Genomic DNA, 23664 nt, shown 5'->3' on the forward strand with positions numbered 1-23664 from the left:
TCAGTTGAGTCTTTACAGGATCACACTTACAGAAATACAAATATTTCAGGTTATTGTTATAAACTAAGTGACTGTTAGTTTTTTATTTGAGTGGCTACCGGAGGAGTTTTGCGATCTTTAGTCAAAATAGACTTGACCCTCCCTTCACCGTCAATACATTTTTCTATGACCCTCCCCAACAATGTATTGATGCCTTCTAAACTGGTTTGCACTTGGCAAAGATGTACAATTTCTTTTATTACTGCTTCATTTGCAAATTCATAATAGTTAAAAAATGACTAAAAAACAGACAAAGAATAAAAAGACATGACCCTCCCTCTTTTCCCCCGTTGGTCCATTCCATGAATACCGAAGGGTCCCTAATGAACGAACTTTGTATTAAATAATTCAAAATGATTGAACAGATTCCTGGTGAACATTGTAATCATCTTCCACTTCCAGTCCTTTAAGGATGGAAGCTGTGGTCATGAAATTGTAGAAATGCTGTTGACTTGTGTCATGTTTCGTTTTGAGTTCTGTCTCTTTTCACAATAAAAGCATGAAGATACTGTGATGTGTTTGTGGTATTTCTTGTTAACCTGTAAAGCCAGTGAACTCCAGGGGCCTCATGTATAAAAGACTGCACAGCTTTCATACCAGAAGATGGCGTACGGCCAAAACTTGAAAAGTACCTATGCACAGAAATATTCTCATGTATAAAACCGGGCGTACATCACAATCAACGTGAAATTGAGCGCGCATGAACGAGCCACCGACCCCGCCTTGCCTTCTCCCGTAAATTAATATGGAAATTACTATAAATGCACACAAATCTGTAAACATGTTTTAATGTGTGAATGTGTTTGGCGGAGCTCTGCTTGTAGTTCCTGATGATGTCACCAGAGGGCGCCATGATGTCACCACCAGCTCAGAGATGAAGACAAACTGGGGACTTTGGGTTAGTTGGATTGTTCTTTATTTTGGTATTTCTCTCTAAAATAACAAATGACAACATTACCAATAATCAGTAACATTATAAATCATCATGTCGTTGTTTGTTAACAGTTAAAATAACTTTTAACTGAAGTTTAATTTCCTGTTTATCACTGCTGGTTGTTATGAAGAGTTACTGCTCCTCTGATCTCTGTGGGCAGTGTTTCTGGTTCTACAGGATTCTTTATGTCTCCTCCTCCTCCTGATAGTGATGTAGATCAGTAGATGTACAAGAATTGTGTGACAACAAAGGTGGGAAGACTAACAGTTGAGCATACCAGGGCAGATGAATAGTGCGAAAGAACGTAAACAGATATGATAGCGATGCAGGTCAAGATGTTTTTGTAGTTCATTCCAGTCATTTGCAGTTGAGAAGTGGAAGGAGTGGCGGCCAAAGGAGGTGTGGGCTTTTGGGGTGACCAAGGAGATTTAACTGCTTGAGCGAAGGGTAAAGCTATAGTGACCAGTGAGCTTAGGAACAGTGGGACTTTGCCTAGCAAGGACTTGTAAATGAGTTGGTACCAGTGTGTTAAGGGTGTGTGTGTGTGTGTGTGTGTGTAATGAGGGCCAGCTAACTAATGCATAGAGGTTGCAGTGGTGGGTGTTATAAGGGTCTCTGGTCACTAAACGTGTGGCACTATGGTAGACAACATCCAGTTTTTGAGAGTTTGAGGCAGTTCTGTAAAATGATATCACTGAAATCAAGAATTGGTAGAATTGTCATTTTCATCAAAGTGAGTTTGACAGCATGAATGAAGGAGGCCCTGTTACGGAATAGGAAACTGATCCTGGACTTAACTGTAAGTCTTTACTCAGATCTCATGATTGTAGTCGGACTTCAAAGCAAGTATTGTCTTTAATCTTTCAGAGTGTTATTTGTTTATTATCTGATGTAGCTTTTCCAATGTTTAGGAGACACATATGGGGATAATAATGGTCCAACATTATAGTGGACAAAGTAATTGGTGCACAATTTGAAATAAGTCGTTTCCAACCCTATCCACTATATGGAGGTAATTAATTTTAAATCTTGCGTGCAGCGTCTGAAGATCACGGAAATACACGGGCGCATCAACTGGGAGCCTCCAGCACCCCCGACGTGTAGACAGTGTGAGGGCCTTTTCATCACTGCTGGCAGCTTTAATTTAGGTATTTCTATCTAAACTATCAAATGCCAACATTACTAATAATCAGTAACATTATAATTCATCATGTCGTTGTTTGTTAATCGTTAAAATTACTTTTAACTGAAGTTTGATTTCCAGTTCATCACTGCTGGTTGTTATTAAGTGTTACTGCTCCTCTGATCTCTGTTGTCACAGTGTTTCTGGTTCTACAGGATTCTTTCTGTCTCCTCCTCCTCCTCCTCTTGATGAAGCTGAAACAGGTTGGTTATTTTTCTGTCAGAGACAAAGTTTTCAGTCGACACACACGATAAGATGTCTCGGTGTCCCAGAGGTCTTCCAGGTCCAGCTGCAGCGTGAAAAACCCTCCAATCAGAGCAGTCAGTACGTAAGTCTTTCACTTTTTCATTTTCATATTGTGTTGAGTTCAGGGAGCAGAGAGTCTGTCTGTTTTCTCTCCACGTTAGTTATCTGCTCAGCCAGCTGCTGGAACTTCACACTGTGCTATTGGTACTTTTACTGCAGTAACATGTCTGAATCCTTGGGGGGGGGTGTAAAGTTAGGCTAAATTATGGTGAGGAGGAAACTGGCATGTCCATTTTCAAAGGGGTCTCTTGACCTCTGACCTCCAGGTATCTGAATGAAAATATTTCTCTGGGCCGAGCCTTCTCTTCACAGACACGCCCACTCTATGATAATCCATCCAGTTATTATCAGGCAGCTGATGTCCTGCAGGCCTGTCTGCGCTGACGCAGCCTTGTTGGCTGAAAACTTGTTCTGCATCTTTTCAGTGTAGCTCCTCTTCGCTCCACTGATCTCTTTAGTCAGAGTGTTTCTGGTTCTCCAGGATTCTTTCTGTCCTCTTCCTCCTCCTGACGAAGCTGCCTGAGTTCAGCTAGAAACCTGTTAGTTCTGGCTCTCCTGTTAAAATGAAATAGAAATGAAGTTGAAAAGTGGAACGTTCCTCGTGTTGCATTCATGAGACAAAGGAAGAACAAACACACAATGACAACAACAACCACAGTGACCCAAAGAGAAGAAACAAAGATCTTATTGTGACAATCTGCTTCCTGACAGGTGGAGCTGTGACTCATCAGGAAACAACGCTTCCTGTTCAGTTCGTCTTCATCAACTATTCTTCATCAACTCTTTGGACTGTTTGAAGAAACTGTAAGTTGCTGTTTAATACTTTAACAACATGTTAGTCTTTGGTCTCTTCAGGGTTAGTTTCTGGCTCTGTAATGTTAAACATAATGTTTCTACTTCCCTTCTTATTTCCTGAGAAAGTGTTGATGACTCTTTTTTTAAAGATAAATCTACACATTGTAGAAGAACTACTACTGTTAAATACTTTGCCAGGTGTTTCTACGTCTGTCTGTCCCAACCGTTACAGCTGTGTAGTTGAGTGTGTAGTGTAGACCACACTCTCAGCAATCACTTGGTGCGACAGTCGCAAGAAAAACGTCTAAATTACTGCATTTAGATATATTAATATGCACAAATTTAAGTTACAAAATGTTGTACAGTAGTTTTTCACAGATTAAGACGTCGCTCGACGCTCTTTCCTCGTCTTAATCCACATTAAAAATCCACAGGACCACACAGTAATAGTTAATTTACTTTTACACAAGAAAAAATACAACAGTGCAATATACACTTCCAAAACATTATGCAGAGAGCCAGAGAGAGAAAGGGAGAATGGTAAAGGAAATTGTTTTATGCCAATTAGCAAAACAAAAATGACTGAAAACATCCTTATTTATCTGACCCATCAGAGACCAAATCCTGCTGAACCCAAACCTGAACCCAGCTGTGTGTCCATGAAGAGTCACCGGTCCATGGAGAAACCACTACTTTAAAAAACAAGGTGACCTGTAAGGGAGATTAGAATGGAGAAAAGTGTGAAGGAGCAAATTCGTGAAATGGAGAGGACAATTGAAATGGTGAGGGGGAGATTGGAAATGGACAGAAGGAGAACTTGGAGGTGAGTTGTTTTGAAACCTCCAACAAACTAGAAGTAGTGTTGTCTGATTGGGTGTGTGGTCTTCTTGTAGAGGGTCTCTGTGTTTCCAGCCCACTGTAGCCTTTCATCCAGGTGCACTCTGGGATATCTATGGCCCTGTTTTCAGCTGGTATTAAAATCTGATCTGAGTGATCTCTCTGTTCCCTGCTGATACCTGGAAAAGGTGGCCATTGGTATGCAATAACCGGTAGAATTGGCAGACATCTTTGTTTTTTACAGTGTGTTTGAATCAATGAAAATGAATGGCGATAATGTTAGCAGGGCACGCAGATTCAGGGGGTGTGCGAAGATAATCTAGTGTGTGATTGGTTATCAGGTGGCCAGTGTTTCACTTTTCCTCCAATATTATTATTAACATAATAAAGACACCTGGACTTGGTCAAGACCAAAAGTCATATTTGACAAGACCAGTGGCAGAGACCAGAGACAAGTCCAAGTCCAAATACCAGCAAGTCCGAGACCATGGAAAAACTGTCTCGAATCAAAATACTACGGCCCTGGCCTACACTGTACTATTACTACAGACATTCCTTCTTTTGTTATGTATAAGTCTCTAATTGGCAGATCTCATCAGCTCTGAGTGAACTAGGGAGCTGACTGGTCAAAGCAGCGGCTGTAAAATGGTTTAATTTACTTTATGAAGTCAGCAACATTACAAAACATTTGAAAGAACCAACTCCTCCTGAACAACATTGGCATATTATAAAAGTAGAATCTTATAAAGGATAGTTTTATTGATTTTAATTAGAGCCCGACCGATAAAGGATTTTTAAGGCAGATATCAACACAAATATTTGGGGATTTATTTAAATCTGATATTCCAATATATCTGCCGATCCAGAAAAAATCCAGAAACGCATAACAAAAGAAACAGATTTCCCTAACATTATTTATGAGTTCTCACTACAATAATATAATAATACAGTTTTAAAATAAACTTGTTTGTTTAATTGTCACAACAGAACATCAAAATATATTAAAGTTCTGACAAATAAAATGTATAAAAATACAAACTTAAAATATGAAACTTAAAGGGTTAAATATGAGTGTTGCCAACAAGGACGTTGTAGAACGCCTTCTGGTGGACATCTATGCAATGCCAACATGTTTGAAGGGGGTTTCGTCCGTTTTTATTTTATGTTTTAAATATGAAGTTATCGGCCATTACCGATACCGATATTTCGGAAAATGCCTAAAATCGTTCGATAATATCGACCCGCCAATATATTGGTCGGGCTTTAATCATGTTTCTGTCAGAAAGTCATTATTGGCATTTATTTTAAATTAATTAAACTTATAAACATTACATATTTAACCTAATTTTAAATTGTTATGCAGGGAGTCTTTAACTAAACATGTGATCTTCAAAAAATATGTTTTTCTATAAGGACCCAGCAGAAACCTGAACCTGATAGTTTTTTGGATTTTAAACATGTTTTTGACAAAAAGTAAGTTATTAGTATTCAGTTGTTAATTATTATGTATATAGCCTGTTGTATTACTATATTTGGTATAAGTATCAGTTGTTATCAGTAGTATTCAATAAAAACTGTTGTCTATGTTAAAAGATTTTTTCAATATGCCCATTTATCTGTTTGTTTCAGGATCCAGCAGAAGAGACCAGAATCTCCTGAACCTGAACCTGATCCTGAACACAGCTATGTGTCCATCAAGAGAGACTTGTCTAAGGGTTTACCAGTGGCCTTCAAAGATGGACGTCACTCTGTTGATCAAAGGTGAGGATTTAAAACTGAGAACAAAAGAAACTGCCTTCCAGTTGGTCTGATCCATCAAACACTCTTTATCACTGATTATCTTCCAGCCTGCTCAGCTTTGGGGGCATCGTTCTCTGGTGTTGTAGCTCAGTTTTAAAGCAAAACTCTGCAATGTACTCATGTTTTGTTCTAATTAGGGCACGAGCACTGAAAGTGCGTGGCACCTATTGTTGTAAGGATTGTTTGTAAGGATTATTATTTTGAGTGTTGCTCACATTTATGAGGGACTTAGCATGCTGGAAAACTCACACAAATTTGCCCACATGTCAGAACTGGCAAAAACTACAAAGTTCTGTAGTGATTGGGCTTGAGCGTTGCCAGGGGGCTCTATAGTGCCCCCTAAGGCGTGGAAGGGCTTAACTTGGACATAGTTGTTCCCATCTTCACCAAATTTAATACACATATTGCTCTGATCATTGCGAACATATGTCACATACTCCTTCTTTAGCTCTGCCCAACCAGTAGGTGGATATTTTTAATTATTCATTTTTCATGTGTTTTACATTCTTTCGAACTAGCCCTAGGCCGTGATGAATGAATGCGCAAGTTTTAGCAACTTCCTGTCTAAACGGCAAGTTGCATTATCTTGGCAACAATTATTCTGATTGCCCCAAAACTTGACTTTTTTTTTCCTCATGGCCAGTTTAGCATCTGTTCCAAACTTGGCGGCAATTGGCCATTAGATGCCGCTGTTTTAATTTTATTTCAATAATCGGCAAAATATCTATACATGGGAAACTTACTTAGTCTAACTGCTCCTGGGGTGTGTGTCAGATCGGCACAAAAACTTAGACTTGGAGGACCCTCATGACAAAAAGTTATCAAAAGAATTTTGATAGCTAAAACAACGCACAAGTTATGGAGGACCAACTTCCTGTAGGTGGGTATCGAAACAGGAAAGGTCGTATCTTGGCAAAAGTTATTCCGATTTACATGAAACTTAGAATGTGTTGTCTACATGTGATGTTGCATCTACCAGTACCCCCTGGGCAAGGAGTGAGGGCCCGTCATCGCTGCTTGCAGTTTTAATATTATTGTTGTTCTCATTAGACAATATTTTCTGTTGTTTTAGATTTGGTTTGGCCCAATATTCACTTGTTTTGTGTGCACACTAAGTTTGTTCAAACCAACCAAGAGAAGACATCTAGTTACATTGGTTCTCTCTGTTTAGAGACTATGCCTTCACTTGGTTACATATTCCATATATAGAAGAATGGTTACTACACAGAGATAGACATTCATTACATGTCATTTAGTTGTCACTTTTATCCAAAGCAACTTGCAATTGCTATACATATCATAGTTTGCATGCCTCTGGAGCAACTAGGGGTTAAGTGTCTTGCTCAGGGACACATTGGTTGATGTATCGCAGTGGGAATCGAACCCAGGTCTCCCACACCAAAGGCATGTGTCATATCCACTGCGCCATGCGGGAAGCGGCTGCAAAGACCTGCCTCTCCAAGTTTTGTGCTTGGTCAGTGGTGATGTGGTCTTTGTGACAGGTGCTAGTGAACATCCAAGCGGCAGAGTTTTTGACATATTTGGAGTTTATTGAGGATCTAGTAGGGTTTACCATAGAGGATGCTATTGCAGTAGGTGCGTCTGGAGGTCATAAGGGCATGGATAAGTGTTACGTAGCGGCAGAGGGAAGGGGGGAAAGCCTGGGAAAGCCCTTATGACTTCCGGCAAATTTGAGATTTGCTCTGCAAGTCAGTCTGGCCAAGAGCCCATTCAAGCCCATTTGACGATGACGAGCAGCTTTTTGTTTACATTCAACATGACTGCTACCGAACAAGCGCAGCAACCCGTTGATGCTACTGTCGCTGCTATGTCACCCGGATCATTGATTAGTTGAAGGACTATCCAGTTGCGCCCAGAGGCTCACCCACCGTTAACGATGCCCCTTTGGAAATAAGCTGCAAATTAACCATCCGCAGACCCACTCTCAGTTACAACTAAGAAGGGTCTGCTGTCAACCAGGCTAAGCAGGGACAGCTGGGGCCGGTCAATGTTGTTGAGGTGTAAAAACACAGATTTTGTAACCTGGTTTACTTGGGGTAGGAACAACAGGGTGGGGTTGAGGGTGATTCCGAAGTCATGGACCTGGGTGTAGGATGACGATTTCAGATTCATTGCAGTTGTTTTTGAGGAAGTTCTGTTGCATCCATGTTTAAATGTCTGCCGGGCAGGTAATGATAGTGGATTGGGTGGCTGTTGTTTTGGAGAAGAGCTAGAGTTGCGTGGGATGTACCTAGCATTGGATACAGAGGCCATGATGGTGGATCTCTCTCAGAGAGAACTCCTTCATCTGGGACAGTGAATCTTTTTGAGGCCAACTGAAGGGACTTTACCATTGCAAGATGTGAGCTAATTGTTCTTGATTCCTCCACAGAGTGGAACAGGAGAGCTCAGAAGTTCCCAGTGATCAGTCTTCCCAGCAGCATCAAACACACCTGGACTCCATATGTATGGTACGTACATGTACAACAATTACTTTTACATTTATCTTGTTCACAATCATCTGGTGTACTTTATAGACCAGAAGATTGTCATTGTTATGTTTTTTATGTTGCACCATAGAGTGAGAAAGCAGAGCTGAATGTATAAAGCAAACCGCATCGGACTCAGGAAAGAACTTTGAGACATAGATTTAGATGACGGAGCATAGTAATAAACAATAACTGAAAAACTCCTGTCTGAAAGGTAAGAAGAAAACCACTCCAGAGCTGATCCAAACATTTAAATCTACTGCCTGAGCCTCTCTGGTACGATACAGTGATCCACTCTATCAGATGAAACACTGGAGTCTAATAGAATTAATGCAGAATCTTTAATCATCCATGAATGAATCTTGAATTATTATTTTTGTACACAAATGTTATCATAACAATATACAAAACTGGTCTGTTTGCTAATCAGTATTTTTAAACAACCAAAAAAATTATTTTAAGTGACGGTGTACTTTTTGGTATCTTTTGGATCTTTGCAGAAGATGGAGACGCCTCAAGAAGTCATTTTGGGAATTTTAGAAGATTTGGGAACCGACGACTTTGAAAAATTTAAGTGGTTCCTGCAGCAGAAAGGGACCTTAAAAAACTTCCCAGCAATCCGAAAGAGTAAACTGGAGGATGTAAACAGGGTGAACACAGTGGATACAATGTTCCAGACCTACAGTATAAACACTATTAATGTGACCAGAATAGTTTTAGTGAAGATCAATCAAAATGATCTAGTGGAGAATTTATCAAACCTCATTTATGAACCTGCAGGTAAGTCATAATCATCATGAATTAAAGAAAATGGATCTAACAAAGATCAAACTTATATATCACAGTTTTCAACAAACATTAGCTTTGTTACCAATGTATCCATCTTATCTACAAATATACTTACAGTATGTTGTGTTGACGACAACAACAGAACAAGCTACCAAACATCCACAAGAGAAACAAAATTTAAAGTGTCTCTGAGAACAAAAAATGATGAAACAAAGACAAAAATTGGCACACACTGATGTCACTGTAAGATACTGCTTGGGCAATATTAATTCCATCTGTAATTAAAGCTGCGAGAAGCGATGGACGGGCCCTCGCGCCTCTGCGCGCGTCGGGGTTACCGGCGGACGCCGCTCCTTGCGAGCGTCCATTTGCGCGGCACTCAGACGCCGCAAACCGCCAACAATGAAAAGGGAACTCCCCGCCGAGTTCAACGATAGCTCACACAAGACTTTACGTCATATGGTTCATTAGCTGTGAAACGGGGCGTGGCTAAAGCCAAACCAATTAAAAATGAAGCCTCTGCTGAGATGAATGATACCTCACACAAGTGTTTACATCAATTGGACCATTATTAATAAAAGGGGGCGTGGCTTGAACATAGGGGGCGGGCCAAACCATCACCTATAAAGAAGGAAGTCTCTGCTGAGTTCAATGATACCTCACACAAGTGTTTACATCAATTGGGACATTATTAATAAAAGGGGGCGTGGCTTGAACATAGGGGGCGGGCCAAACCATCACCAATGAAGAAGGAAGTCTGCTGAGTTCAATGATACCTCACACAAGGGTATACCTTAAACGGTTCAAATGTTATGAAAGGGGGCGTGGCCTGAGTAAGTGGGCGTGGCCATATTATAGAGGGCGGCTCAGTATCACACATAGACAACACATTCTGAGTTTCATGCAAATCGGATGATGTTTGTCATATAAGGCATATTTCCTGTTACCAGCGGGGGGCGCTCAGACCAAAAGTCAATTTTAGCCTGTAGGTGTCCTCAGGCCTGGACCCTTGTCAATCGTGAGAAATTTCGGGCAGATACGACAACGTACACTCAAGTTACAACAACTTCTTTGTTCATCGCTAACACTCAAAATGGCCGCCACGCCCACACCGTCTGACGAAAAGTTTTTCTTTTAATAACTTTTCATCGTTAAGGTGTTGGGATGGTACAGACCAAGTTTGAAGTCCATCGGATGAAATCTCTAGGAGGAGTTTGTTAAAGTATAGCACCTTGACTTTTAGGCCAACTTCCTGTTGCCACTAGGGGGCGCTATGACTTTAAGTAAATATCGGCCATTTGTCCTCAGGGTTGGACTCTTATGAATCCTGAAAAGTTTAGAGGTAATCGGACAACGTCCACTTGAGTTACACCCACTTCCTGTTTCGGCGGCAAAACGCACAAAATGGCTGCCCTGCCACGGCCACGCCCTATGACTAAAAGTTTTTCTTTTAACAACTTTTCATCTTTAACATCTTAAGATGGCATAGACCGAGTTTGAAGTTGATCGGATGAAATCTCTAGGAGGAGTTCGTTAAAGTACGACGTGTGGAAATGGCCAAAATCGCACTAATTTCGAACTTTGAAATCAAAATGGCGGACTTCCTGTTGGGTTTAGGGTATGGCTCTAATGAAGTTTTTTGTACATCTTGACATGTTACATATGTGTACCTAGTTTCGTGAGTCTACGTTAAACGCAATGCCATTTTTGTGTGCCTTGGGTTAGGGCCTCAAAAAGCCAATTCATTTGACAGGAAAATAATAAAGAAATAATAATAATTCCTTCAGTTTCAATAGGGCCTTCGCCACTGTCGGCGCTCGGGCCCTAATTAAGTTATATACCTTCTGGTTTATTTGGACAATGACAAGTTCATAGATGTATGACTGACACACCCAACATATCCGTTTCTTTTGAGGAATATTAAGTCATTTTAGTATTAATAGTTAACATATTCAGGACCTTGTCATCAAATGCGCTTCATGTACTGTATACCGAAATGTACACACTTACATTCACCAAAACAACCCCTCGTTAATTTCATTGTTTTATTTTTTCAGAGATTCTTGCTGCGTGCCAGCAAAACGTCAAATCCAAATTACGTAAGATGTTCCAGCGTGTGTCTGAGGGGATTCATAAAGAAGGAAACAAAACTCCTCTGAATCAGATGTTCGCAGAGATCTACATCACAAAGGGAGGGACTGCAGAGGTCAATGTTGAACATGAGGTCAGACAGATTGAAAAAGCCTCCAGGAAACGAGATAGACCAGAAACAACAATCAGACGAGAAGACATCTTTAGAGCCTTATCTGGAAGAGAAGAACCAATCAGAAAATTGATAACTAAGGGAGTGGCTGGCATCGGGAAAACAGTCTTAACACAGAAGTTCACTCTGGACTGGGCTGAAGACAAAGCCAACCAGGACATCCAGTTCATATTTCCATTCACCTTCAGAGAGCTGAATATGCTGAAAGAGGAAGAGTACAGCTTGGTGGAACTTGTTCATTTGTTCTTTAGTGAAACCAAAGAAGCAGGAATCTGCAGATTTGAAGAGTTCCCGGTTGTGTTGATCTTTGACGGTCTGGATGAGTGTCGACTTCCTCTGGACTTCCTCAACACTAAAATCCTGACTGATGTTACAAAGTCCACCTCAGTGGGTGTACTGCTGACAAACCTCATCAGGGGGAATCTGCTTCCCTCTGCTCACATCTGGATAACCACACGACCTGCAGCAGCCAATCAGATCCCCCCTGAGTGTGTTGACATGGTGACAGAGGTCAGAGGGTTCACTGACCCTCAGAAGGAGGAGTACTTGAAGAAGAGATTCAGAGATGAGGAGCAGGCCAACAGAATCATCTCCCACATCAAGACATCACGAAGCCTCCACAACATGTGTCACATCCCAGTCTTCTGCTGGATCACTGCTACAGTTCTGGAGGACATGTTGAAGACCGGAGAGGAAGGAGAGCTGCCTGGGACCCTTACTGAGATGTACATCCACTTTGTGGTGGTTCAGTTTAAAGTGAAGAACATTAAGTATGATGGAGGAGCTGAGACGGATTCACCCTGGAGTCCAGAGAGCAGGAAGATGATGGAGTCTTTGGGAAAACTGGCTTTCGAGCAGCTGCAGAAAGGCAACCTGATATTCTATGAATCAGACCTGACAGAGTGTGGCATCGATATCACAGCAGCCTCAGTGTACTCAGGAGTGTTCATGCAGATCTTTAAAAAGGAGAGAGGACTGTACCAGAACCAGGTGTTCTACTTCGTCCATCTGAGCGTTCAGGAGTTTCTGGCTGCTCTTCATGTCCATCTGACATTCATCAACTCTGGAGTCAACCTGCTGTCAGGAAAAGAAACCTCATCATGGTTGCCTAAAGTCTTCAGAGAAAATGTAAAACCTTTCCACCAGAGAAAACAAACGACACAATTGTACCAGAGTGCTGTGGACGAGGCCTTACAGAGTCCAAATGGACACCTGGACTTGTTTCTCCGCTTCCTCCTGGGTCTTTCACTGGTGACCAATCAGAATCTCCTACAAGGCCTGATGACACAGACAGGATGTAGCTCACAGACCAATCAGGAAACAATCCATTACATCAAGAAGAAGATCAGTAAGAATCTGTCTGCAGAGAGAAGCATCAATCTGTTCCACTGTCTGAATGAATTGAATGATCGTTCTCTAGTGAAGGAGATCCAACAGGCCCTGAGTTCAGGAAGTCTCTCCACAGATAAACTGTCTCCTGCTCAGTGGTCAGCTCTGGTCTTCATCTTACTGTCATCAGAAGAAGATCTGGACGTGTTTGACCTGAAGAAATACTCTGGTTCAGAGAAGGCTCTTATGAGGCTGCTGCCAGTGGTCAAATCCTCCAAGAAAGCTCTGTAAGTGGGATTTATTAATAATGAAATACTTTCAATATGACTTAAAAATAATTTACTTGTTTCCTTCCTTTTGTTTCTCCAGACTGAGTGGCTGTAATCTGTCAGGGAGAAGCTGTGAAGCTCTGTCCTCAGTTCTCAGCTCCCCGTCCTCTAGTCTGAGAGAGCTGGACCTGAGTAACAACAACCTGCAGGATTCAGGAGTGAAGCTGATATCTGTTGGACTGAAGAGTCCACACTGCATACTGGAGACTCTCAGGTCAGGATTCATTAACCCATTCAACTGATGACCATTTAAATTCTGATTAACTTCAGTAGGCAAGGCAGGCAAGGCAAGGCAGCTTTATTTATGTAGCACATTTCAACAACTGGGCAATTCAAAGTGCTTTACATAAAACATTAAAGAGCAGTTAGAAAACAATTAAAAACAATAATAAACAAATTAAAAACATTAAAAGACAAGAATAAAATTGATAGTGCAGTATAAGAATAAAAGTTACAGTGCTGTATAAGAAATTAAACTTAATAAAATAAATTATTTAAAGAAAAGCAACATCAAAAAGATAGGTCTTCAGCCTGGATTTAAAAGAACTGAGAGTTGCAGCGGACCTGCAGTTTTCTGGGAGTTTGTTCCAGATATGTGGAGCATAAAAACTGAATGCTGCTTCCCCCTGTTTAGTTCTGACTCTGGGAACAACAAGTAGACCTGTCCCAGACCACCTGAGAGGTCTGGGTGGGTCATAATGTAGTAACAGATCAGAAATGTATTTTGGCCCTAAACCGTTTAGTGATTTATAAACCAGTAAAAGTATTTTGAAATCAATTCTTTGAGGCACTGGAAGCCAGTGTAGAGACTTCAGTACTGGAGTGATTTGATCCACTTTCTTGGTTTTAGTGAGGACTCGAGCAGCAGCGTTCTGAATCAGCTGCAGCTGTCTGATTGATTTTTTAGGGAGACCTGTAAAGACACCGTTACAGTAGTCAAGTCATGACAGCATGGACAAGTTTTTCCAGATCCTGCTGAGACATAAGCCCTTTAACCTTTGATATATTTTTAAGGTGATAATAGGCTGATTTTTTAATTATGTTAATGTGGCTTTTAAAATTTAGGTCTGAGTCCATGACTACACCAAGATTTCTTGCTTTGTCTGTTGTTTTTAACATTGTCGTTTGAAGCTGAGCGCTGACTTTCAATCGTTCCTCTTTTGCTCCAAAAACGACCACCTCCGTTTTTTCTTCATTTAATTTAAGAAAGTTCTGGCACATCCAATCATTAATCTGTTCAATGCACATAATTAATTGTTGTATTGGGCTATAGTTCCCTGGCGATAAGGTTATGTAAATTTGTGTGTCATCCGCATAACTATGTTAACTTATTTTGTTGTTTTCCATAATCTGAGCCAGTGGAAGCATGTAGATGTTGAACAGAAGAGGCCCCAGAACTGAGCCTTGGGGAACTCCGCACGTCATATTTCTATGCTCAGATGTATAATTACCTATAGACACAAAGTAGTCCCTATTCTTTAAATAGGATTCAAACCACTTTAGTACTGAGCCAGAAAGACCAACCCAGTTTTCCAATCGGTCAAGCAATATGTCATGGTCTACCGTATCAAATGCAGCACTGAGATCAAGTAATACTAAGACTGAAATTTTGCCACTATCTGTGTTTAAGTGGATGTCATTAAAGACTTTAACAAGAGCTGTCTCGGTGCTGTGGTGTGGTCGAAAACCTGACTGGAAGGCATCAAAACTGTTGTTTAGCGGTAAGAAAAGGTTGAGTTGTTGAAAAACCACTTTTTCTATGATTTTACTTAAAAATGGAAGGTTTGATATTGGCCTATAGTTGCTCATTAGTGTCGTGTCTAGATTGTTCTTTTTTAGGAGTGGCTTGATGACTGCAGTTTTCAGGGCCTGTGGGAAGATACCTGAGAGCAGAGATGTGTTTACAATCTGTAGAAGATCAGAAGCCAAACAATTCGAAACATTTTTGAAAACACCCGTTGGTAGAATATTAAGGCAACAGGAGGAGGTTTTCAGATGTTGTATAATGTCCTCCAGGTTTTTAAGGTTGATCGTATGAAATTGTCTCATGTTGGAATTTGTTTTGCGTGAACACTGTGACAGCACATATCCTGTACTTGATATGGAAGCACTGACTGTTTGTCTAATTTTCTGAATTTTGTCTGTGAAGAAGGAGGCAAAGTCATTGCAAGCCTTGGTAGACAACAGTTCAGATGCTATTGGTACTGGAGGGTTTGTTAATCTATCAACAGTAGCAAACAAAGCACGTGAATTATTATTGTTTCTGGCGATAATGTCAGAGAAAAAGGACCGCCTTGCATTCCTTAGTTCCAGATTATAAATGCAAAGTCTCTCTTTATAGATGTTATAGTGGACCTGGAGATTAGATTTTCGCCAACTGCGTTCAGCTTTTCGACACTCTCTTTTTTCTGTTCTCACAACTATAAAATTTCTCCATGGAGATCTTTCCTTACCAGAGACAGCTTTGACCTTAGTGGGAGAAATAGCATCAATAACATTCGTAATTTTACAGTTGAAATTATCTACAAGCTCAGTGACTGAGGCCCCAGTGAGGGTGGGTGTAGAGGAGAAAAGCTGAATGAATGATTCACTGGTGTTTTCCGTGATATACCGTTTTCTGATTAACTTTGTTTGAACACTTTTGGGCAGAGAGATAGTGCCGTTAAAGAAAACACAGGAATGATCAGAGAGAGCAACATCAGTCACCACAACCTTGGAAATGTTCAGACCCTTGGAGATAATCAAGTCCAGAGTGTGCCCCTTATTGTGCGTGGGCTGTGTCACATGCTGAGTCAGTCCATAGCTCTCAAAAACACAACACAGTTCTTTGGTCCCTCGGTCCTGGGGGTTGTCAACATGAATGTTGAAATCACCAGCAATAATTACACGGTCAAAGTTAATACAGATTATAGACAACAGTTCAGTAAAGTTGTCAAAGAAGTTTGCACAGTATTTAGGTGGCCTGTAGATATTTAGAAGTAGAGCTTGAGGGGAGGATCTTAGCTGAAGAGCCACATATTCAAAAGAAGCAAAATTTCCGTAAGATATTTGCGTACATTGGAATTAGAGATTAAACAGAATGGCAACTCCACCTCCTTTCTTATTCACTCTATTCTCACTCATAAAACTGAAGTTAGGGGGGGCTGACTCAATGAGAACAGCAGCACTGTTATTATGGTCCAACCAGGTTTCAGTTAAAAACATAAAATCAAGATTGTGGTTGATAATAAAATCATTGATTAAAAATGATTTTCCCGCCAAAGACCTAACGTTTAGTAGTGCTAGTGTAGGTGCATTTTAATTTTTTGGGACAGACTGTGGCTGACGAGGAATGGATGCTAAATTTGCAAAGTTTGCAGTTCCGTGCTTATTCACCATTCTTTTTCTATTACCTATCACAACATAAATTGTGGAAGAATCTAATACGTAGGGCCCAGGCTTGTCTTGGAAAAAGTCATGAGTGCTACTAGGCATGCAGCCTGGACCCGGCCCATATCAGTTAATGCTTACTGCATTTTGCACACAAGCATCCTTATCCGTTTGGGGAGAAGGAATTAACTGCCGTCCTTGAGGGGGCAGAGGTGCCTGGCGTTTTACGATGGGAGAGGGAAGGGGGGCATACTTGGTTCCAGCATTTACCAGCTGCTTCATCTGGTCAGTGAACTCCAACATGGGGATGGGGGAAAGAGGGGAGAGCGACGTATCCTTAAAGAGGTCCTCAAAGCTTTCGTGGTTGTCAAAGGGGTTTGAGGAGTGTTGGACGGGTGAGAAGGGGGGTTGAGATTTCTCATCTCCGCTCCTCGGTCTCCCATGGTCAAATCTTTGCTCAGGTGGGGGCTGTGGTGGCTCACTGCCGCACTTTGTTGTGTCTTCCTCTTGTTTTGGTTCATCTTGTCTCGTGTCCTTGGCCAAGGGAGCAGATGTGTGGTGCAGAAAGTAAAGTAGGCTAGAGGTGAACAGCTTTACTCCTGGTTTGTTAAGGAATAGTCCATCTGCTTTAAAAAGATGTCTGCAGCCACAGAAAATGTTAAAATTGTCAATGAACTGCATTGAATGGTTGTTGATACATGCAGTTGAAAGCAATCTGTTCAGTGCCAACAGTCTGCCGAAACTCTCATCTCCTCCTCTGACTGGCGGTACAGGGCCAGTGATAAACACCTTTACGTTTAGGGAGCTGACTGTGTTCAGCAGATTCATAAAGTCACTTTTCAGCACTTCAGACTTTTGATTTACAACATCATTTGACCCTATATGCAGTATAATGTTCTTCACAGTTGGGTGTGCTGCTACGATATCTGGGATTCTTTGGGCCAAGTCAGACACCATGTCTTTGGGAAAACGGAGTATTTTGGTGTTTTTACTGCTTTTTATATCTTTCACAGCAGAGTCACCCACAATCAGAGTTAGGGGCCCAGTCATTAGCTTTCCCTGTAGCTTTTCTCTTTTAGAATTGCTCTCAGTCCTTACCCTGCTGTGTGACGATGAGACGTAATCCAGGTCGTGTCCAGTGTCCTGCAGCAGAGGAGCAAATCTGTTCTTCACCTGCACACTCAGTTGTTGGGGAGGCATTTTGTTGCTGATTTTCCCTTTTGCAGCTGTCCAAGGCTGTGTCCTACTAAGTATAGGGGTTGAAGAGGCGCTCTGCCTGGGTAATAATGCAGGCCAGCCGGTCGTATCACAAATCTCAGGGCGCTGTGTCCTGCCCGTTAGTCGTCCTCCCATTTCCCAGGAAAATGATTTACTCTTAGGCTTTGCACCAAAAGAGTTCCAGGGAGGACTGCCACTTGTTGATTTATTATCCATTCCACAGCCCTCCTGTTTGGTTGTAGTCTTGCTGGCGCTAGTTATCCGTGTGTTAGCATGCTTTTGTCCATTGTTTTGGGTCACTGGTAAAGTGGTGTCATTTCCACATGATCTGTTCACTTCCATATTTACTTCTAACCGGTACATTTTGGTTTCCAGAACTGCAATCTTCTGAAGGAGTTTGTAGTAGTCCTCTATGGAGAAGGGTGGCATCTTGCTGCTAATTAGCTTTAGCTACAGTCACTTTAGGACAGGCTTGAGCTATTGGTAGGCCACGCTCACGCAGAAAAATGTTCAAATATGACAATAGCCTACTATGTCTACAAAAAATGTATAGTCCAGAGATTTATAAGTATCCAAGAGCCGCTGCTCATAGTTTCTCTCAGAGGAAAAGCAAGATTATCAGCAGAAATATGCAAGCAGAAGCAGGAGCAAGCAGTAGAGCGTCTGCACTGTAAGAAGCAGGAAGTAAGATGTAGATAAACGGCTAACTTGTAGCTTTGTGTCTGTTGATATTAGACTCAGAGAATTACTTTACATGAGGGTTTTTCATAATTTACTTTTTGTTGTTGAATAATTCAATACAGCAAATGATTAGAAAGATTTATTATAAATCTGGTTCAAAATGTACCTGGACAACAAACCAAAATAAAACAAACACATGGCTCAACGTGTTGACAGAGGGTTCCTGTGTGTTGTTCTGTGTGTTCGCAGTCTGTCGGGCTGTCTGATCTCAGAGAAAGGCTGTTCTTCTCTTGTCTCAGCTCTGAGTTCCAACCCTTCCCATCTGAGAGAGCTGGACCTGAGCTACAATCATCCAGGAGACTCAGGAGTAAAGCTACTGTCAGCAGGACTGAAGGATCCTATCTGGAGACTGGACACTCTCAGGTACAAACACTAATGAACAAAAAGCAGATATTTATGTAGGAAGTTTTTAAGGAGAACATATCCAGGAACTAAAATGATAACTCCCTCTCTGCCCGAGCTTGTTGTATATGACAAAAATATGCGAAAAATGGCATCTCTGATTCTTATTTTTAATAAGTTTACTGCAATAAGAGCTAGATACTTACAGTCTTATCCAGCTTAAAGCTAACACTTTGGCAGTCACAGTGGTGTATTTGGGGTCTTTGTAGCCCCTACAGGATGTTTTCTATCCCACCTGGAACTTGGTCCTTTTTTTGGGGTCTTTGAGCAATAAATCCAAACTTTTACTTCCAAGATTGATCCACTTTGTGTCCATAATTTATAAATTTTCGGCCGCAGATCGCCGCTAGTTCTGATGCTAAACATCCATTTTGTGTCCCGTGATGGTTTGCGAGAGGCTTGTTTTTGTCTTGTATACCAATGGAAGGCAGGTCCGTCACACTTTAGGCCCATATAAGGCCGTCAATATGTCATCCAAAGGACAACAAAGATTGTTTATTGTGAGGAGAGATCACTCAAAGTCAGAATAGTAACATGTGACCAAGATCATCTATTACCATTCTGCAGAGAAGAATTACATCATCATTTTGCACTGGATGACACCAAATATATAGGAAAACTGTTTTAATCAACCCAAATGCTTGTATAGCACTGCTGTGTGTGTGATATTGACATTATTATTTTGAGTATTGGCATATGTGAATATCATGAGGGCAAAAGCGTCTGTAAATTTACAATTTTATTTTAGATATTTTGTCAACTATATAAGTGATTTCACTGCTTGGCTCCCAAGATATGAGAAGTGTTTTTGCTTAGCTTTTATTGCTGTGTGTGTGATATCAATACATGTCTGTGAGATTCAATTTTTTTTTTTTTTTTTTTTTTTTGTCTTCATGGTCCCACAACGTTTTTATATTTAAGTGATCTCACTGCAGTACAAATATTCTAATAGCCCAGTTTGTCCTGAAAAAAATCATGTTTATAGATTGACTGTGCACAACATGATGTTTTACAAGCTTTTTTAGAAAATACAACCAGACGGACCATGAGTTGTCAAAAATGCCTCAGGCTGTGGCCGGGTTGCCTCAGTGGGTAGAGCACAATTATATTGTACACAAATATATTTAGAGGTTTATGAATCGACGCAGAGGTCCAGGGTTAGACTCTGGCCTGTGACGATATTCTGCATGTCTTTCCCCTCTCTCTCACCTGTCCTGTCCATTAAAGGCGGAAAAGCCTTAATCTTTAAAAAGCAGAGGGTTAATAATTGATGTAGTTTGGACAGATATCTGTATGGTAAAGGACCATTTTTCCTCTTTCCCGGGATCAAATCAGTTTCATCTCGACAGAGAAAGGTCTAGGGCAGGTTTTGCCTAGCTTAGCACAAAGCAATGTACTTTCTACCCAATAAGAAGAGTGTTTGGATGAAGCATTAATCTACTCTTTCGGCAGACTTGTTAGCTAGCTGTTTAAAATGTCAGTTGCTGCATGGCTCATGTGATCAATCAGAGACGTACACTGACGTCTGGACCAATTATTGTACAAAGTTCCTCTTGTGCTCAGAGAGTACCGACTCTAAGTTCAAAAAGTCCCTCAAAACGCTCTCCAAACACTATTTACTGTATTTCTTCTTTGTACCAGATAATAATCCCTCCTGAGTCCCTCCCTCTTTTAACTATACGGTTTGACTGATGACAGCATAATTTCTCTGTAGTTTCACTTTTACATCCAAACAATGAAGAGTTATGGCCCTGAATATTCCATATGGAGACAGTAAATGGCTTCATTGTTGGCAGATACAATATACAACATACAGTGGGTACGGAAAGTATTCAGACCCCTTTTTAAATTTTTCACTCTTTGTTTCATTGCAGCCATTTGCTAAAATCAAAAAATTTCATTTTATTTCTCATTAATGTTCAGTCAGCACCCCATCTTAACAGAAAAAAACAGAAATGTAGACATTTTTGCAAATTTATTAAAAAAGAAACACTGAAATATCACATGGTTACAAGTATTCAGACCCTTTGCTGTGACACTCATATTTAACTCCCATGCTTTCCATTTCTTCTGATCCTCCTTGAGATGGTTCTACTCCTTCATTGGAGTCCGGATGTGTTTAATTAAACTGATTGGACTTGATTAGGAAAGGTACACACCTGTCTATATAAGACCTTACAGCTCACAGTGCATGTCAGAGCAAAGGAGAATCATGAGGTCGAAGAAACTGCTCAAGGAGCTCAGAGACAGAATTGTGGCAAGGCACAGATCTGGCCAAGGTTACAAAAGAATTTCTGCAGCACTCAAGGCTCCTAAGAGCACAGTGGCCTCCATAATCCTTAAATGGAAGCAGTTTGGGATGACCAGAACTATTCCGAGACCTGGCTGTCCAGCCAAACTGAGCAATCGTGGGAGAAGAGCATTGGTGAGAGAGGTAAAGAAGAACCCAAAGATCACTGTGGCTGAGCTCCAGAGATGCAGTAGGGATATGGGAGAAAGTTCCACAAAGCAGACATGAAAATCACTCACCTTTTGGCGAAATTCGCCGTTTTGAAACCAAAATAGGTGACCTACGTGAATTGTGTAGATTCAATGAGAAAATGTTTAAGGGGGGGGGGGTCTGGTTTGTTTCGATGCGCTGGATTCAACCAGTAATCAAACTTCCACCTACCAATGAAACAAGTTCTAGCCAATCAGATGCAAAGTAGGGCGGGTCTTTGCCGAAATGTGAGAGTGCGGTGCCCATAGAACAAGTGCCGGTGTGGTCTCTGTGGTAAGGCGGCTAAAAAAATGGAGGCAAAGTTTATCAAACTTGGAGCATGTAGATAGAGGAAGCTTTAGTTGAGAAAGTAGTTAAAAGAAATGGCGCTGGGCATGAATAGAGGACAAGAGGAAAAGGGTGGAGACGGGAAGCCGTTTAGCACTTGGTGCCTCAAACTGAGGGAGCCGGGTGTTTGCTTCTGCAGCACATGTTGAAGGAAGACACCGTACGACATTAGCGGTAAGCCAGGGCTTGCTAGCTAGTCATTAGATGCTAGTCACAAAACTCAGTCATACGAGTACGTTACCGGCAACGGCTGCTACCGTTGCGACTGCAACTGTTCCTTTACTGACCGACTATACGTGCACATATTGCACAATACGTGTGTGGACGTTCATAGCGGAACATGATTTGTCATTAACAATGGCCACTGTGTAAAAGCAAGGGGGTAAGCTTCTTCTATTAAGAATGTGGAGATGACGTCACTAAACAGCGCCCCGCCCCTTTCCGCCATTTTGGGAGGATACCCGCCCGAACCGTTCATTGTTTGTGTTGGTAGCAGAGGAGGTTGTTGCAATTCCTCACTATTTTTAAATGCCTGGAAAACACTGCTTTGTAAAAAAAAAAAAAAAAAAAATGCTCCAGTGTCTCACACGATTGTCGTGGAAACCATAGGAACCATGTGTTAAAGTTTTTTCGTTTCCCTACATGGAAAAAGCATGAAGGAGAGCATGTCTCCGATGTGACAAGGAGACGTCGGATTTCTTGGGTGGCTGCAATTAGAAGAAAGGACCTTTCTCTGGTCCAGGACAGAGACACCACACTGACTGGAAAGGATCCCTACAGAGATAGACCTTTTAGTTAAAGAGTAAGATCCTTTTAATTTAACATCAAACAGCCCCGAAATCACCATCACCATGTATAGAGCCAGCAAATCTCCACCAGACTCCATGTAAATAATCAGGACTTTTAGCGTGTATAGAGACAGCATATTTTCACATGTAAATGGGTGAATTAAGGGTTTATTTCAACCAAACCAGAGTGGTGATTGTTTGAACAGTGGAAAGATGAACCAAAGCGGCTTTTGATAGTTTTTTTTTTAGTTTCTGTCCACTTTGAATGAACTGTTTTTTACGATGATAAAAGTACTAATTTTTTACAGGGAGTCTGGTGGAGTTTGGTGACGGTGATTTTGAGGCTGTTTCATGTTAAACTAAAAGGATTTTACTCTTTAACTAAAATGTCTATCTCTGTAGGGATCCTTTCATAATGTTGTCAGACACTTAGAATAAGTCTGTCAGCGGCAAAAACTGAACTTTTAGTGGACACTAACTGATTAATACACTGGACCAGTTTCAGAGATTATTGTTTCCTATCAGTTTGTCCCTGTAAGGGCCCTTTTCCTTTGCTGCCTTCTTCTTAATTTTCTCGTAATTTATCTGTTTAAACCATGGTTGTATTAAGAGAACAAAACGCCAATGATAATTCCTTGAGCCGTCTTTTCCAGCTCCGTGTCTGTGTCGCTCTGACACTGTTGCCCCTGGCAACCGTTAGCGTAGGATCCCAAAATGGTGGACGGGCTCAGACATATATGTCAATGGCTCAGACACCTTCCAAATAGTGACGTATGTCCTCATTCTCAATAGGGTCTATTGGTCCATTATATACATATCAATGTGTAAAAGCTATCTGAAGCCCAAACTGCCTTGATAAAGCTGTCTGTTTGGAATCAGCATGGCAGTTGTTTAAACATAACAGAGTTTATACTTGTGTCTGTTCTTTTAATGGTCATAGGTTTCTTGAGGTAGAAATTACAAATTAAACTGTTGTGGGTATAAAGGAAGCTTACCTTACTACTCTACTACAGCTTCTCTTGAGTGAGAAGGAGATGTGCTAGCCTTTGGTGTTTTTTTCCTTTGGTTTGGAGCTTTTTGGTCCTTAGCTTAGCATAGCATAGCCTTCTTGCTCCTCTTTTCTGTCCTTAGCTGTTGTTAGCAGAATTAGCTGTTGTGTGCAGAGTTAGCTGTTGTGTGCAGAGTTAGCGGTTGTTAGCAATTCAATTCAATTCAATTTTATTTAT

General features: G+C 41.1%; 1 protein-coding gene across 1 annotated transcript in view; it reads left to right on the top strand.

The window, feature by feature from the left end:
• Positions 1-3938: 3938 nt before the first annotated feature.
• Positions 3939-23664, top strand: part of LOC114551724 (NACHT, LRR and PYD domains-containing protein 3-like) — a 33392-nt gene continuing 13666 nt past the window's right edge. The window contains exons 1-7 of the mRNA XM_028572689.1: positions 3939-4080; positions 5724-5855; positions 8287-8365; positions 8884-9163; positions 11230-13051; positions 13134-13307; positions 18611-18784. Coding sequence (XP_028428490.1) covers positions 3986-4080; positions 5724-5855; positions 8287-8365; positions 8884-9163; positions 11230-13051; positions 13134-13307; positions 18611-18784 — 2756 coding nt within the window. The 5' untranslated portion in view covers positions 3939-3985. The remainder of the gene's footprint in view (positions 4081-5723; positions 5856-8286; positions 8366-8883; positions 9164-11229; positions 13052-13133; positions 13308-18610; positions 18785-23664) is intronic.

Source organism: Perca flavescens, unplaced genomic scaffold, assembly GCF_004354835.1.
Source record: "Perca flavescens isolate YP-PL-M2 unplaced genomic scaffold, PFLA_1.0 EPR50_1.1_unplaced_scaf_4, whole genome shotgun sequence".
NCBI lineage: Eukaryota > Metazoa > Chordata > Actinopteri > Perciformes > Percidae > Perca > Perca flavescens.